This window comes from Nomia melanderi, chromosome 2 (assembly GCF_051020985.1).
Source record: "Nomia melanderi isolate GNS246 chromosome 2, iyNomMela1, whole genome shotgun sequence".
Taxonomy (NCBI): domain Eukaryota; kingdom Metazoa; phylum Arthropoda; class Insecta; order Hymenoptera; family Halictidae; genus Nomia; species Nomia melanderi.
This window is the reverse complement of record NC_135000.1, coordinates 27,677,476-27,694,803: the sequence shown is the minus strand read 5'-3', so window position 1 is coordinate 27,694,803 and position 17,328 is coordinate 27,677,476. Positions and strand designations below refer to the sequence as shown.

The following is a 17,328-nucleotide window of genomic DNA, read 5'->3' as shown; positions in this document are numbered from 1 at the left end:
ACCGTTTGAGTGCCAAGGAGCGATTTTGCGCTTCTGTGTCGCTCGAACAGTGCCAGCGCTCTAGGCTGCGAAGCCGATAACCGCGACACGCTCGGTTTCCGTCGATGCGCGACTTCACGGTTGCCATTCCATTTTAGGTAAAAGTAAAAGAATGAGACAGCTGGTAGAACGAATTTTAATTTCAGTCGAACATTTGGATGCTTGGCACTTTTGGACGGGAAAACAGCAGACACGTGTCACTCAAATGGTTAATGCCTTCTCCACAGGTGCATAGAATCAGCTGAAACTGCAGGGGAATGTATTCGGATAGGACGGAGTACAGAATGATTCAAATTGGGAGAAAGTGGCCAGATGCAGTCTGCGAAACAAGATGCAGTCTGGTTCGCGAGCGTCCTATAGCGGGTCACGTAGCAGTCGTTCGTAGGACAGTCGAGGAAAAAGTCCTCTTGGCTTAGTTGAAACATTACATCGTGCGATCATGCTTCACGAGAGGATTTCCTTAATCTCAGCGCCATTTCTCTTGCGCAAAGCTGTTTTTCCTTAGCGAGACAGCTGTGGGAAACGGATAATTCGTGTATCGTATTCGAATCGACGTTAGAATGTGGCGGGAATAGATGAATGTGGTAGGAAAATGTGATTTCCGTGTTGGTTGCGGAAGAATGCTTGCGGCGGGGGGAATAGAATAGAATGTGAATTTTAAGAATTTTATATAGGAGATTCTTGAGTCGGAAATGACGTCTGTGTAACAGAAATGTTCTAATTGTCCATGGGAACGGGAACGTTCGTTCGTTCAGCGGCTCGGATGCGATTACGGCGAGCCTTTTCAGACTTCCCGAAGCAACGAAAATTTCTTCGGCCGGCTTCGCCGAAGAAATTATCGAAGAATGGAGGGAAGACTTGCGCGGAAGTCTCTTTCGACGCGAGTAACGATGTTTACGGGACAACGAAGCGAGATACGCGACGCCATTCGGCGACTCGGCCGAAGTTTCCGGAGGATTGTGCGAATTTCAATTGACGTTCGCGAACTCGAAGTACTCCGGCGTCTCGTAAGCGTTTCTTTTCTTCCAGGAGCATCGTTGTTTCGAATTCACGTCGCTGCGAACGTGGAAGAATCCTGGGACGCATTGTTCTTCGCGGTCGAGGATAATGCTTCGACACTCACGAACTTCTGGCGGAAATATTGGATGGCCGAAGTTTTCATAATCTTCGAGTCGCTGACTAGGAACCTTATAGATTGTTAAGCGAATTCAGTATTATGCGAAATGAGCTACACAGAAGAAATCTCGAGTGCAGTTTTATAATTTATAAGAAAACTCTGAACGGTCGATTGGAAAATTTCAATCAGTTACCTTAATAAACGAATCATTTTCGATATTCGATCAAATAAATCGTTTTCTTGTGGTAGAAAACAATTTCAATGCGAATTAAATTACTCGTGGATATGCAATTTGCTATTTTCAAACATTGTGTTTCCATTTTATATAGAATGAAAGATATTCTACTTTCACTCTTTCCTTCGAACGATTCATTGGATGTTGCATTGTGTACAGGCCTTAAGACAACCGTTATAATCTTCGAAGATAACTAGTTCGCTTGTTTCGCGCTCCACCGTGAACGGAGCGTCGCGACGCACATATTCGCCGAGCACTAATTATGTTATCGCTGTCGCGTACTTGCGCTAGCAGAACGCAATTGACTGGTCACCTTCAGCAATTCGTAATGATTGCGACGGATGACGCAACCAGGTAAGCGTCGAAACGCCACGCTACTCGAACCGCATCGGTGACTCATCCGGAAGCAAAATCTTCTATATAAATCGCACCGGAAAGCTGTTGATCCTGCATAAATTTGTTCCGCGTATTAACGACGCAATCACTTTTTAGTGCGACGTACAGGTGTCATCGGTATCTCAGAATATTGTAATACCAGGAATATTGTAATTGCTACTTGTCTTTTCGTTTCGCACGTCAATCGACACACGTGACGTTGAAAAGCGACAACCTCTAACTAAGCGTTCGTTGACCGTCCGTTTCGCGAAAACTCGGTAGGAAAGTGGCGAGCGGCACGATGACGCTTCTTTCGTTTCAACTTGGAAACTGACGCTTGTCTATTCTTACGCAAAAGAATTCGAAGTTTCATTTCCAATGGTAATAGAAGCGGAAACAAATCATTAGAAGGAACATAGATAAATAAGCTTGATTCGTTTCTACGAGCCGATACACACGACTAAACAATTAACTAAAACTACCGTACCAGTCAAAATGACTCGATATTTTTCTTTAGCAATTATTGAGTATTCGAAATGATTTTGAAAATAGTTTCATTTCAGCACTATAATGGATGTCTGAAGAAAATGAAAATAATCTACTACAATTTTTATAGAAATTGCACATTAATCGTGTTAAATGCTCGGTAGTTCTAGTGTTAACCGAGGAACTGTAAAAGTTTCTTGTGGGATCTCGAATAAAATCAACCTACGTGTACACACGTCGAAGAGCAAATGCACCTAGTGCTTATCTGAAAGAACAGATAATTGTTTGTTGAACAAGTTATTACTTTGTGTTTAAAATGACGAGTGTACTGGGAAAACGAAGTTCATCGGTGAAGTGTGCACTGCTCGGTAAAACGCTCACCTGATCAGGGCGTGTTCTCGCGAGGTCGCATCGCATAATTTCCCGTTGATGTTTCTGGGTCACCAGATAACGATTTCTCGACGACAGTCTAAATGTTGCTCCTCGTCCATCGAACGCTCGCGTGTTTACGTTTCCAGTGTATGCAAGCTGGAGGTAAATGACGAAGAAAGGTTCCTGGAGAAATGAATATCTCCCCCGCCATCTCGCCCTTTGAATATGAAAACCGTCAACGATGGAACACTTTTCAGTGTGCAGGGACGGAGGACGGATTTCGGAGACGCCGAGGATACGGAATGATTAAAGAAAACCAGAACAAGTGTACACAGTCAACTTTTATTCGACTTCTCAGTCCAGTAAACTTTTCTCATCGCGTTGGCCTGCGTTTCGTTCCCACGCTGGCCAACAGACGTCTCTTCATATAAATAGATTCGTTTCAAAACCGAACAAACCCGACTCAACCGTTAAATATATCTCTCGCGCTTCGGTATTTCGGCCCACGAAACCGTCGAATCTTTGGAAACGCACCCGACCCTTTGTACTATTCTCTAATACTTCTCTGAAAGCGACAAGGCAACTCGTGCGCGCTGACTCGCTCGAAAGTTCTGCTTCTACCGATCACCGGACAGGACTTTGTACATTCGCGTATCGTGCAAAAGCGAACGATAAACCGTAGAAAACACTATCTTCTAACCAACCCTCCGCGAACTTCAATTCTCGCCCTCCAGTCTATAACTTTCAAAAATGATAAAAAATAGCACATTCTTCACTTTGTCGAGAAGGAACCGAAGTCGTCCCTTCGAGTATGATTAGCTCAAAGCGATCGAGCTCGTTATGTGTATAATCGATAGAAAGAAGGCACCTGAAAGTAACGGGCTAATTGGTCGCAACGAAAGGCGCATCTTGTCACACGAATATCTGGCAATAAATAAATGAATCAGTACCGCAAACCAGAGTTCCCCAAAATGCGGGTCACAGGTTAATTTCCGACGAGTCTCAAAAGATAAACGTTGTCACTCTAACACATTTTCAAGAATCCGCCGATAATAGTCAGCTCGACGCAAAGTGCGGTGTACGAAGTAAATACGTAGGACAACCCGAGAGGAGTCGACAGAGCTATGACATCGGATCGTTAATAATTAAACCCAATACTATTTGCATTCGTCATGAAACATCGAGTGATACGAAGCGTTCGATTTACTTTCTACCATTTAGTCGAAGCTCACGTGTTCAGTCTTCGCTCTTTCGAGATGGCGCCGGTCGCGTAGTTCTCGTCGTTCAGGTGGCTCTGCAGAGGACACTTGCCCCGGCTGTACCAATCCGTGAGCGGCGAGTACCAGCGCGGCTCCGCGGCGGACCGTTTGTGCAGGAACTCGCAGAGATTGCAGGCCGCGCTGCGGCTACTTTTGTTTATCCTGTAATACTTCTTCCATCTGAAGTATTTCGCGTACTCCCGGGGATTCTTCATCAGGGTCTTCAGGTAGCCGGCGAGCTCTCTCGGCGAGTCGTAGTCCAGCGCGTTGATGTAGGAGCCGGGCGGAGCGAAAACACTGTAATTCGCGCCGCCGTAAACGATCGGCACTATGTTGTACCTGGAATCAGCGAACGGGACACCTCTAATTTGATAAACGTCTAATTCTGAGGTGAATGATGTTTTGATATTGAGGGAAAAGGATTGCCTCTTGAACTCTGTCGTTGACGCTGCGATCCAATGGGTGATCGAACGAAGAGTGAGTCGTATTTTAATTGCCATTGATGTTTGAATTGAATATTATGTTGAGTGAGAGATGGTTTTGTAAATAATGCATGCAACGTGAAACATGTAAACGTAATGTGAAGGTATCTGATGCACTTGCGTTCATTATTTATATCATCGCGATAACGAATTTGGAAAAATGCGATGAGTGTTAGAAAAATGACAATATATCTGAGGGTAATAAATGGTAATAGATATATCGATCCAAGTCGGTGACTTTATATCGACTATATAGACCGCGCAAGCTGAAACTGAATTTTTAAAGTGGTTACGAATGTCCAATGAATTTATTACAACCGACATATTCGACATTCTTTCGATGAATTCTTTACGATAATTGATTTATAGTAATACGATATTTACGATGGTTGTTGCTGTTGTTAATAAAAACATATTCTTTCCAGTAACATGAACTAGAAACATTTGCAACGAAAACAACTTTCAGAGAGCACTACACAAACTCTTGAATTGACCTTTCAGCTACGGGACTAGCCTCGAAGCTATATCGGCGCGGTCTGCATATCATAAATGTAATATCACCGCGATTTGAGGCTAATAAATTTTTCACAATGCGCACTGAACAATAAACTATAACATGCACAACTATCGACAACAGAGAAAAAATACCGTTGAAAATACATACGCGAAAGCTACTACAGTAACGTACAGTAGCCAAAAAGTTGAAATACTCCAGCAATATCACATTTATTAGCGTCGCAACATTCCCTATCATAGAAACCGGTCCCAGCAATCTTCGCGCCGTATCTTTACCTTTCGAATCGGAAAGTGACAGGCGAATCAATCGCGAAACGCAGCGGAAACGCGCACGGTCGCGCGCTTAACGCGGCAGGGGCCGGAACAAAGGGGAAGAGAGAGCCGACAAAGTTGTCAGAGGAATTCATTCGCAGCGGGTACACGTGTCGAAACAATTTCAGATTCCAGCCGGTACACACGCCTCGCTCGGATGAACGGGCATCGTTTACAGGCCTCGAAATGAGTTGTCATTTGAAATCGGCCGGCAAATTACGGGTCCGCGAACTGCGGCTGACAATTTTATCGGTGAAATCGTCCGCGACGCGCGCGCCTGCCCGCCCGCGCGCGGGCGGGCTATTGGATGGTCGGCATTGTTTTACCTGAGCGCGTTGTACAACTTCTCCGTTACGTAATCCTCGCAGAGAGAGTTCTCGAACGACAGGTAGAAAAAGTAGTCCGGCTCGGCGACCTCGCGGAAACAGTCCTTGCTGCGCGGGCAATGGTGGTTCCCGCATTTCCCGTAAATGTCCACGGTCACGTGCCTCGACAGCTCGAGGACGTACTTGTCCCGGCCGCTTTTCGCGTTGCAATTGCTCACGAACCACACGATCGGCTTCGTCTTGCCGGCGATCGCTTCGTTCGGCCGCGTGTCGTTCGCTCTGTCACCTGTGCAAATGATCCTGATCGTTGTAGTTGCTACGAGACAGATTCCATTTCCGAACTGTAGACGCGTAGGTTAATATTGATGTTGTTGATTGTTGTTTTGAATAAACGGGAAAAAAAAGATTAAGAAGAAAAAACGAAGTTTGTGTTGACAACGAAAAATAATAAATTATTATATAAACGTCTATAAAATTTAGGGTTAAAGGAAAGTATATAGGAAATTAGAAATTATAATAGGGAGTATTGCGTAGGTTGACGCAATGCCAGTGTCAGACTTTCAATTATTTTCGGTTTCTTCAGACATTCGTTATAGTATTCAAAGCTATTTATTTTCAAGATCATTTCGAATGTTCAATGCTTTTAAGGTATCAATAATTGTGAAACTAAACAATCGAAACCAGTCATTTTGACTGGCACGGTAGTTCTGGTGTTAACCCTTTGCACTCCGAACATCTCAAATGCCTCAATAGTTCATTTCTATAGAGAGACGTTCAAGAACCTAAAATTTCGTTTCGAAACAGGAAAATTACAAGTATACATGGATTCGCGTCAATTTGTTCTGTCAATTTCCCATATTCGAATAGAAAGAAGAATCTTACAATTCGAGATTAATGTAATGACATCTGTGATGCAAATTGTCTCCATAGCAGAGCCAACGAAGAGCAAAGGGTTAAAAAGCTAACTCTAAGAAATTATTAAAGAAATTCTGTTAATACTCAAACTGAATTATAAATCGACTAAAGTCCCAATATCCTCTCGTAGTTTCAACAGAGGAATTTCGAAAGGTCTAATTGCTCGGTAAAGCGTAATTACTTTCACGTTCGCTCTTATCTGATAATCACGACGCATGGTGTAATCCGTGGGAAGTTTGGATTTTGTTCCGAAGCTTTAGCTTTATTTTATGAAGACAATCGTCGTAATTCGAAGACCTAAGGCGATTAGATTGCTCGCCGCGGAGGAACGACGACAGCGCCGGGCACTCGTAAGCGAGAAAGTGGGCGTCACTCGCGGCAACAGTTAACCTAGCCGGCGACATTTTAATTATGACAGTTCCACGGATGCATCTAGCGTTGCGTAACGCGATTACGCAAAAACGCTCTCGCAACCTGCCGTCACGTTCCCCGGCGCTTGCACCTTTCCATTTCGCTCGGAAAGAATCTCTCTGGAAACGTTATTCTCTGATAGCCCGTAATCATGCCACATGACAACACGTTATTTCTGCGTGATGAATAACTGGCTGAGAATTCTAATGCCACGGTGATTACCATCTCCGCGGGAGCACTAACATTGTAATGTAATCTCGCGACGAGAGGATTCTCGGTTCATTTATTATACAAAGTGTATAATAGTTTCTTCGAACGATTTCCTTCCACGAATCGATCTAACTAAATTATAGAAAATTATCTAGCGATACTTGTTCTTCAAGCATCGACATCTAAATTTTAATTCTAAGTACGATGCACTTTTAACTCGTTTACCATGGATCAAGTGTTTCTAAACTTCGTGCACTTTTTAATCACTTGCGCTGGAAATGAATTTAGAGATTCGACGAAGCGTCGCGCGATGAATTTTTTTACCTATTTTACGCCGATGTGCACATTAATTTCGTTTGTTAATCGTTTTGTATAGAGTGATACATTTAGAAACAATATGCGTGATGCAAGAGGATTATCAATGTAAAGACATCGTTGACTATCTGAAATGTCTCGACGTGGCACGTCTTTCCAGCGCAAGAGGCTAACCAACGTCAGAGTTATTCCAACGATTCGCTTCTTCGATTCTGTTTACTGTGAATATTTAATCAACTGTCGAATAATCAGAGAAACATATGTATCTCCGACGGCGTCCAATTCATTAATAAACAGCGATTACCAGAAACGAGTTCCATTTACACAAGTGACAGAAACATCAGCTCATCTATATGCAGAACATATTAAATACCTAACCGTTAAGTGCCACGGGCCTTTCCAGAAACTGAGTCGAAAAATGATCGCTGTTCAGCTCAGAAACTAAACCACCTAAAAAAATTCGAAACAGTGCGATCCTTCTATTTCCCGTTTCTAAGTAGGCAACAACAAAATAAAAAATAAACAATTACAAGGGATACGAAAAAATAATCTCCATTTCATTCCACGAACCGATACGCATCACATAAAAAATTCGAAACAGTGGTATCCTTCCATTTTCCCGTTTCTAAGCAGGCAATAACAAAATGAGAAATAAACAATCACAAGAAACACGAAAAAATAATCTCCATTTCATTCCACGAACCGATACGCATCACATAAAAAATTCGAAACAGTGGTATCCTTCCATTTTCCCGTTTCTAAGCAGGCAATAACAAAATGAGAAATAAACAATCACAAGAAACACGAAAAAATAATCTCCATTTCATTCCACGAACCGATACGCATCACATAAAAAATTCGAAACAGTGGTATCCTTCCATTTTCCCGTTTCTAAGCAGACAACAACAAAATGAAAAATAAACAATTACAAGGGATACGAAAAAATAATCTCCATTTGATTTTACGAACCGATACGCTATTACTCTTGGACAGTACGCGATCACTCAGCTCGCGACTCAACGGTCAAATAACCGTTTCCATTCCGCTGCATACCCGTAATTTTCTTTCAATCGAAATTAAGTTGCAATCTTAATCCCGACGCACTCGTGCAAGGCATCAAGCAATCCCAAACTAACTGTATAAGTACAGAGCGGGCATTTCCGCGGGTAACTGTACATCTCGTTAATAATTCATGCGAAAGGCGTACAATTATTTTCGATCGGAGGGGAATTGCGGCGCTCGATGAAGCGCGAAAGGAACAACGAGGCAGCGCGTGCCATAAATTTACACGGGCGGCGAGCACGCGCTCCGCCGCGCCGGGATTAATTATACGGCGGCTCGATTATGAAGTTGGGCACTCGCTCGCTCGCTCGCGCGCGCGGGCGCGCGTTCTTTGGTAGGAAACCGCGGAAAGAGAGCGGTTTTCGCGCGTCGCGGCGCGGTGAAAGGTGAAGAGCGAAAGCAAACATCTTGAATAACCAATGCGCGCGGAGGGGAAACGGGATACTTCGCGACGAACGTTCGTTTAATTCCGAACTCTGAGAAGCACTTGGAAGTTCGCGTTGTTGAGCGTTTCAACAGCTTCAGTGGCAGTCACTTACACACTGGGTGATTCGTTTTCGTTCGACGCACGCTCGTCGCCGATGGAAACGAGTTCCGGGGTTTGCGAGTTAAGAGTCCGCTGGAAATGCCCGCTGAGACTCGCGGATGCAGCTAAGTCGGATTAGCATCGATTGGATTAGATATGAATTATCGCTGATCCTGGTGCAGCTGTATCTGTTTATTCGAAATGTAACGGCGACGCCGAATCGTTATGGAAATAATGAGATACGTGGTTTCCGGCTGTTCTAGTATTTAGGAGTCTTATGGGCAATTCTGTGTCTTTCGTGGAGAGTTCTTGAAATTTTTGAGAATTCTCTTTGACTAAGGATTAAGGGATATAGGAATAATCTCCTTGTAGTGTTGTTGAACTCGAAAGTGGCTTAGATAAACGGAGGTGATTAACTTGAAAAATAGCGGACAATTATGAACGTTTGGTGCTCAGCTTTGTCGTGTGATAAAATACGTGACGAAATGTAAATTGTAACGGCGACGCCGAGGTTTTCGTGTATGTCGAAGAATGCGAATGTGGAAATAATGAGATACGTAGTTGGCTGTTCTAGTATTTAGGAGTCCTATGGGCAATTCTGTGTCTTTCGTGGAGAGTTCTTGAAATTTTTGAGAATTCTCTTTCACTGAGGATTAAGGGATATAGGAATAATCTCCTTGTAGTGTTGTTGAACTCGAAAGTGGCTTAGATAAACGGAGGTGATTAACTTGAAAAATAGCGGACAATTATGAACGTTCGGTGCTCAGCTTCGTAATGATACTCGATGAAATGTACTGTCGAGGAGAGTGACCGTAGCCTGATTTTGTATAAATGTTAACGAGTCGCGCGCAGTTGAGAATAACAGGTGTCATACAAGGTATAATTAACCTAGAAGCCGTTTCGAAGCTAACGGTCACTGCTTTTCCCTGCGCGGACGTACTAATGCATAAAGTCTACGGTAGGAAGCGTGTAACGGGTTGCACGGTCTGAATTTTTCTCGTGTACACGAGTAAACCGAACAGAAGACGCCTCTAATAGGCTTTCTGTTTACAGAGCAACGATGCAAGTATTGTAAGCACGTCATTATTGATTTATAACTGTTTAGTATGTACGTTACAGCTGGAAATCCATTCTCGAGTGTATCATAACCGCTGTATCGACAAACACCAGCCTATACTATGAATGACAGAGTGCCAATGAGTTCATGTTTGACGTGTAAACCGACGAGCCTTGTGTTATCGGAAGCGGATGCTTTCGTAACATAGTTGCTTTTAGACGAGTTCAGTGATTAAACAAGATATTTTCGAACGGAAGTATAAATTTGTGCATTGCGTTACTGATTATCTTTGAAGATACAACTGATTTCGATTAAACTGGTGCTCCACTGAATCATTCCAGCTGCAACTCTACTTTAGTTAATGGGAAATTTCACTTTTCATTCAGAACACGAAAAATTGAGAATCTTTGGAAATATAGAAACTGGAGTGTTTCCAGGTTAAAATTCCTGCCCAGCTGACGAATTGTAACGTAGATAAGTTAATTACAATCGCAATATATCACAGCTGTTGGATATGCAATCTTAACTAAGATTATTTTTATTATAAGCTGATAAGGCACTCGTCTAAGTGAATAACAGGATTCGGAAATCGCAAAGTCCGAAAATTCAAATACCTGCTCTGTCATAGAACTGTGTCCAAGTGTTGTTCCTCAAAGGCGCAACTAGATCTCCAGTGTGAGCGTCCTCGATAGTAGCGTACGTCCACACGATGTCGCTGTCCAATCTGTACGTCATCGTCAGGTTAAAGTAATCCTCGTAAAAGTAGTGAATCAGTGGCCGATTGGCCGGGCTCTCCAGGTTCACGAAAACGTACCACTGCCGTGGACTCCTTTTCTTCGGCAGGTCCGATAGATCCAGCTCATTTGCGTGGAACAGTACTGCGTCGAACTCGGTGAGGTCGGCCACAGCGAATCTATTGTCAATGGTGGCCATTTGAATTCGACAGTTTCGAAGGAACTCGGGGCTGTAGAAATTTGAATCGCTTTCGAATAGGATTCGACATACTTCCACTGTTGAGTGTCTTGAAAGTCTTCGGAGTCCTGAACTTGTGAGTATAGAGACTGATTGCGTTGTCCTTGACTCATTGAAATCGAGGCTTTCAAGACTCTCGAGACATTCAAGTCATTCGAGCCATTCAAAACCTTCAGGACTTTCAAGACTTTCAAAGCTTTCAAAGCTTTCAAGACTTTCGAGACTCTCAAGACTTTCAAAGCGTTCAAAACTTTCAAGACTTTCAAAGCGTTCAAAACTTTCAAGACTTTCAAAGCTTTCAAAACTTTCACGACTTTCAAAACTTTCAAGACTTTCAAAGCTTTCAAAACTTTCAAGACTTTCAAAGCTTTCAAAACTTTCATCAGGACTTTCGAAACTTTCAAGACTTTCGAAACTCTCAAGATTTTCAAAGCTTTCAAAACTTTCAACACTTTCGAGACTCTCAAGACTTTCAAAGTGTTCAAAACTTTCAAGACTTTCAAAGCTTTCAAAACCTTCAGGACTTTCAAGACTTTCAAAGTTTTCAAAACTTTCAGGACTTTTAAGCACTTACAAGATTCTCAAGGCTCTAAAAACTCTCAAGACTCTCAAGACTCTCAAGACTCTCAAGACTTCCATGACTCCCACACTTTCACACCCTCGAAACACGCAAGAGTCGCAGAACACGAAATCCCATTCGAAGCGATCCGAATTCTCAGCCGCGCGCGGACATTCGAAACGATTCGAAGTCTCGATACCCCATTACTACCTGTCGTGGATTGCGTAACAGTTGCTCACCGGGCAGTTATCGAAACTGTAGCCCAGGTAAAAGCTTTCGTCACCGAACATCGTGTTCCAGTAGAGTATCCTCTTGGTCGAGTTCGTGAGGGTCACGGCGGTGAACCGTTTCAGGGTGAACACGTCATAGATCTTCACGTTGAAGTTGTACGCGAGCAGGTACATCGAACACAGGAACGTCGATAGAACGATCAAGCTGCCCTTGCCGAGGATCCATGATTTCATATCGGCGAGATTCGACTTGCGGCCTTCATCCAGCTTCATTCCACTTCATTCGATCCGCTTGCTCCGTTGGCCGCGCTCGAACTCCGCGCGACTGCAACCACACGGAATTTTGAAGTATTGTTAACGCATATCGAAGTGTTATCAATACTCTAGTATCTGTTATTTGCTAAACGCTTATTGGTCCTCCTTGTGTAATGTTTAAACAGGTGATAAGCCGCACCTGGGAGATAGCTCGCCAATGGGGAAATATATTATCTACATATTCCTTATCATTTAATTACTCAAGGTGTAGGACTCCTTCCCTACGAAATGATTTAAAACATTAATTCTCTCGCACTCGGATGTACGAGTCCACTGGAACGTTACGAAACAGGTTTCCGTAATTCGTACATGAAACATGCATCAGCCTATTCGACTGCTACCTCTGCACTCAAAGGTTTCAACAGAAATATCCAACATTTCCCTGCGAGACGTATGGCATTCTTTAACATTGATTAATAAGGAAACTTACGTACATCGAGAAACAAAGCTGTTTTATTGTAGTATTTCGTACATTGATGCATTGTACGAAGCTTAACATATATAAGTTAATTTTTCTATGTCAAATAAAGCGATGACTGACTCATTTCTTGAGTGCAAAGGTACCATAATTCGGGACTTAACCCCTTGGCGTACAATGACGAGTGAGACTCGTGATGAAGATTTCTAAACTAATTTAAGAATCAATGTTGTTCATTACCCACGGATCAAAGCAAACCATTTTACTACTATCAATGTATTATCTTCAAATGAAATTTCCATCTGAAGTAGAACGGAAAATTTTGTTGCATTTCTTCCAAATAGTTGATAGCGAAATGTTACAAATATTACAAATTCCAATTTGATTGATGTTTAAAAATGTATCAACCTAATGACCGACGCTCGCGTTCCTAGTAGCTGAAACTTGTGTTAACAAACTAAGCTTTGAAAACTGACCGAGCTGTCACTGTCTTCCAGAAACCTAGGAATGATTCCGCAAACGTTAATTAAATTAAATTATCTTCAAATGAAATTTCCACCTGAAGTAGAATGGACAATTTTGTTGCATTTCTTACAGATTGTCGATAGGAAAATATTACACGAGCTTAGTAACGAAAGTGAATATTACGCCCAGGGGTTAACCTTGACGAATCATTACAATTTATTTCGTTAATAGCTTGCCCTGTAATTTTAACGAAGTTTCGAACTAAATATATGAATATCATATGTTTCTTTCTAACTATAATCGAATAACTTCAGTTTCGTTGTTAATGGATACTCGATATCTACGACGAATATAGATTCACAATGAATACATGTTACAATTCTACATTCCAGCGAACTCACAATGACGAAGCAGCTCTCGTGGGCGTAGTTTCCGAGTGAATCGTAAAGTAACGAAAATAGTACGCCAAGGGGTTAATGAGAGAATGTTACGTTCAGCGTTTCTCTCTGTTTTCTTCATAGTTCTGACCGGTGAAACGCGTTGAAGGATAGCCAATTAGTATCGAAAACAAGAAAGCTGATTATCGCATTTCAAAGCTCTCCTCCCGAATGACGCCGAGGAGTCCCAGCGTCGGCGCGAATCCGGCCACCCGTTGTGTCCTTTCGGAATCCCGCGCGTCTCGTAAATACGCGGCTAATGGCAGGTAAAACCGCAATTACCATGACCGGGAACGATAAAAGGTGAGTCGCCGAGCGGCTGTGAATTTGTGGCGAGCGAACGGAACCGGCTGCGCCGCGGAGGCCGCCGCGCGGAATGTCTTCACCTACGTTCCCGCCGGCGTTTCGCGTCCGACGAACGGGAAACGGGACGGAGAACGAAGGAAAGGAGAAATCACGTAACGTTATCGATAAAGGGAAACGGGCCACGGGGTTATATCGCGTTCCGTTCGATTAAAAGTTACTAGTTCTCGCGGGAACGAGCGCGGAAACGACACTCCCCGCCGCTCTTATCCGGCCGCTTTAATCCGCGACTCGCGTAACGATCGAAAATTCTAATTAGCGCGGCACTCGCCGCCTCGAGCTTCGTTAAAAATCAAACGATCCCGCCTCCGCCGGTTCGCCTCGTTCCTTTTCCCCCGTCGCCTCCTCGAGACTAAACGGAACGAAACGATCGACGATTTTCGGAACGACCGGCGCGTTTTCACGCGGGATGCTCGAATGCGCGGCTCATAAGGTTCTTCCTATTGAACGTGTTCAAACAGGTTGCTACGATTTCTTGAACTGCGATCGATCTACTTCGTTACTCACAATTCCTTGAAAATAACAGAAAATCTCTGTCATACTATGTAATAATAATAATAATACATACTTCACATTCGAACAAATTGAAGAACATTCATTACATTCTATCTGAAATCTTCCTAGGAACATTTCAGTGAACTTTGACTTCGTCACCGTAATCATTGCATCTTTTCCCTGGATTCGCAGTGAATGTTCCGTACATTCCAGTGTCATCGATGCCGAAAAGCATAGCGTTATCCTAGACAGGAAACGGCCGATGAAAGCGGAATTTCAACCGCAGTTTATCATCGCCGCCGCGAGAAGCGGCGAACAACCGGTTTGAAAAGAAAAACGAAAGTGTACGAATTATTTCGTTATCGATGCAGGAAGCGCAGATTCGCTGCGATAAAGACGATCGTGGCTTAGCTCTCGCCGCCAAACGATCCGACGGTAACGTCTCAGAACGCAAATAGTCGAAAATAGCTGGCGGACGCACGCGTTCGCGGTGGATCGGTATGCAACTGTATTCGTGTCTAGAATAGAAAGTCTAATCATAGCTCTTTATCTGTCGGCGGTTGGCCAACGCGCGTTCTTAAAACGCGCCGATCGACAGGCCGAGCAATTTCATAATTTCCAGATTACATAATTTCCCGGTATCCTCGGGAAGACCGATCGGGCCGCGTGATCGATGGTTCACCTTCGCGGGCCGTATGTGGGGCACAGGTGTCCGACGCAGGAATCCGCCGGTCACGGCTCAGTCGCTTTCCGAGAGTCTCGTAAATTCTCGCTTCCGTCCCCCCTTCTTCCGCGGGTCTTCCTGTCCTATCGCCATCGGGACACCGGGTCTCGAGGCCACACGCATTCTCCGTGGAACACCTGAGTCATCGGGCACTTGTTTACCATCCGCGGAAGCAAGAGTCTCCTTCCTGTCGCCGGACGACCTGCCCGAGAGGAGGCCGAATTTAAACTCCACGGTCACTGGAACGTCATCGCACGTCATAGGAACGCCGCCGCGAGGATGCAACGCGTATCGTCTTGGGAACGAACGATCACTTCGAACTCTTCACTGCGCCGAATCTTTGAATCGACGGGGATCAGCGATTGACGAACGTTCGTCAAATGGAACTGATAAAATAATAAATAAACAACATGAATGTATAAACTTTGCAACTATGAACGTAAACCGGAGTGTAATATGTAAACTATTGACAAACTTGGAGTCAATAATGATCAAAAACAGCAGTTAAGATAGCAGTTCTTCCAACCGATTTTCTTGTTTCTTTATTTCAAGCTGAACGAGTTGCAGGTGTGACGAGGGTTTAATGATCCTCGGTGACCGTTCGATCCGAAACGACGCGGTCGAAGGTCCGTCGCGCGGAATCGAACGACTGCGCTCGCGAGTGGAAGCCGCGGACCGGTATCGACGTATCGGTGATGAATCGCGAGGTCCGACGACCGCCGACCAACTGGCTGCGCAGTCGTAAGTCGACTGGTTTCGAACGCGAACAGTTGTCCATCGCGGAGCCGACGGTGGTTCAGGCGAGGCAGAGGTGTTCCCCATTGGCGTGCGGGCATCGGCGCGGAACAGCTGCGAAACCGCCTGGTAAAGGGGTCGGTTTTCACGGAACGACGCACGTGGCTCGCGTGAGCGTCGCGGGTATTGATGTGCAGTCGCGGGACAACATTGCTCGCGACGTGACCGGGAAATTAGGCCGCACGCGTGCTCGTCGGGTTTTAACACGTTGCGTGCCGGACCCGCGATAATGCCAGATTTTTAGGCTGTCGTATAATTGCTCTAATTGCTTTCTATATTAACGCGTTGAACGTCGCACGATTTCGTGGAGGAGAATACAGAAAATGGGAGAAATATGATGTTGAATTGTTTAATCGAATTGTATTACTATTCCACGTTCTAGTTGAATGTCATCGTATTAGGTAGCAGTATTTATAATATAGAAATTCGTCTAATTGCTGGTTCTATATTGACAGGTTGAACGCCGCACGATTTAGTAGAGGAAAATACAGAAAATGGAAGAAATATGGTATTAACCCTTTGTGGACGAAGATTCTCTGAAATATACAAAATCCTCAACAGATGAAGCTAAATTATATATCAATTACATGAACAATAGAAAAATATGAAACTACGTGCTGATCTTTTGCTATTCGAGTAATTAAATCATTTGCTTACTTAGTCTTCCAAATATGAAAATTTCATCTCGTGATGTAGACATTCGTCCGCAAAGGCTTAAATTATTTAATCGAATTATATTATTGCCATTCCACGTTCTAGTTGAATGTCACCGTATTAGGTAGCAGTATTTATAATATAGAAATTTGTCTAATTGCTGGTTCTATATTGACAGGTTGAACGCCGCACGATTTCATGGAGGAAAATATAGAAAATGGACAAAATATTAACCCTTAGCAGGTTGTTTTGTAATCTATCAGCAACTGCTAATTTTTATAGTATTCCTAGCGGAAATGAGAAATGCTACAACATTTCTTCGATCTTTTATTTCCCTTCATAGCACGAAATTTGGATATGCGGAGAATCTAATAATTTTAGGGTAGTTTCTTTAAGATTCATTAAAATATTTAATATCCTACCTGGTGCAATATTGGAACCTTCAGAGTTCAAAGAGTTAAATTATATAATCGAATTGTATTACTATTCCACGTTCTAGTTGAATGTCACCGTACTAGGTAACATTATTCATAACACAGAAGTTCCTCTAATTGCTAGTCTTACATTACCACCATGAACACTATGATATTAAATTCTTTAATCAAAATACATTATTACCATTCCACGTTCTACTAAACAACTACTTATTACTAACACCAACTATTCACCAATTTAACCAAGCTGACAATAATCCAATACAAAGGTAGCAACGCCCAATAATTAATCATTGTTTCTTCGCTACGAAAGAACCACTCCACAGAAAACCGGTCAAGATTTTCACGCTTAACGCGTTAAGCAGCTCCTAGGAGAAAGCGCGGCGACGTTCCTCGCAACGTTCGATCGTTAGACTCGCCACTTCGATCGATCGGCGCGACGCGGAAAATTA

The 17,328-nt window shown here is 43.4% G+C and overlaps 2 protein-coding genes across 12 annotated transcripts in view; one reads left to right on the top strand and one right to left on the bottom strand.

Annotated features, from left to right (window-relative positions):
• LOC116433335 (lachesin) overlaps positions 1-17,328 on the top strand; it is a 440,445-nt gene that overhangs the window by 268,933 nt on the left and 154,184 nt on the right. The gene's annotated exons all lie outside the window — the stretch shown is intronic.
• FucTC (alpha-(1,3)-fucosyltransferase C) overlaps positions 2,947-17,328 on the bottom strand; it is a 28,518-nt gene continuing 14,136 nt past the window's right edge. For 5 of the 11 annotated variants that reach the window (XM_031991320.2, XM_031991317.2, XM_031991318.2 and 2 more), the window contains exons 2-5: positions 11,757-12,101; positions 10,630-10,928; positions 5,520-5,805; positions 2,947-4,222 (exon numbers count right to left, since the gene is read on the bottom strand). In XM_031991320.2, coding sequence (XP_031847180.1) covers positions 3,853-4,222; positions 5,520-5,805; positions 10,630-10,928; positions 11,757-12,049 — 1,248 coding nt within the window. In that variant the 5' untranslated portion in view covers positions 12,050-12,101 and the 3' untranslated portion in view covers positions 2,947-3,852. Of the gene's footprint in view, positions 4,223-5,519; positions 5,806-10,629; positions 10,929-11,756; positions 12,102-14,896; positions 15,770-16,864; positions 17,312-17,328 lie in introns of those variants that run through there. The other 6 variants (XM_076364624.1, XM_031991311.2, XM_031991313.2 and 3 more) reach the window with 6 other exon arrangements.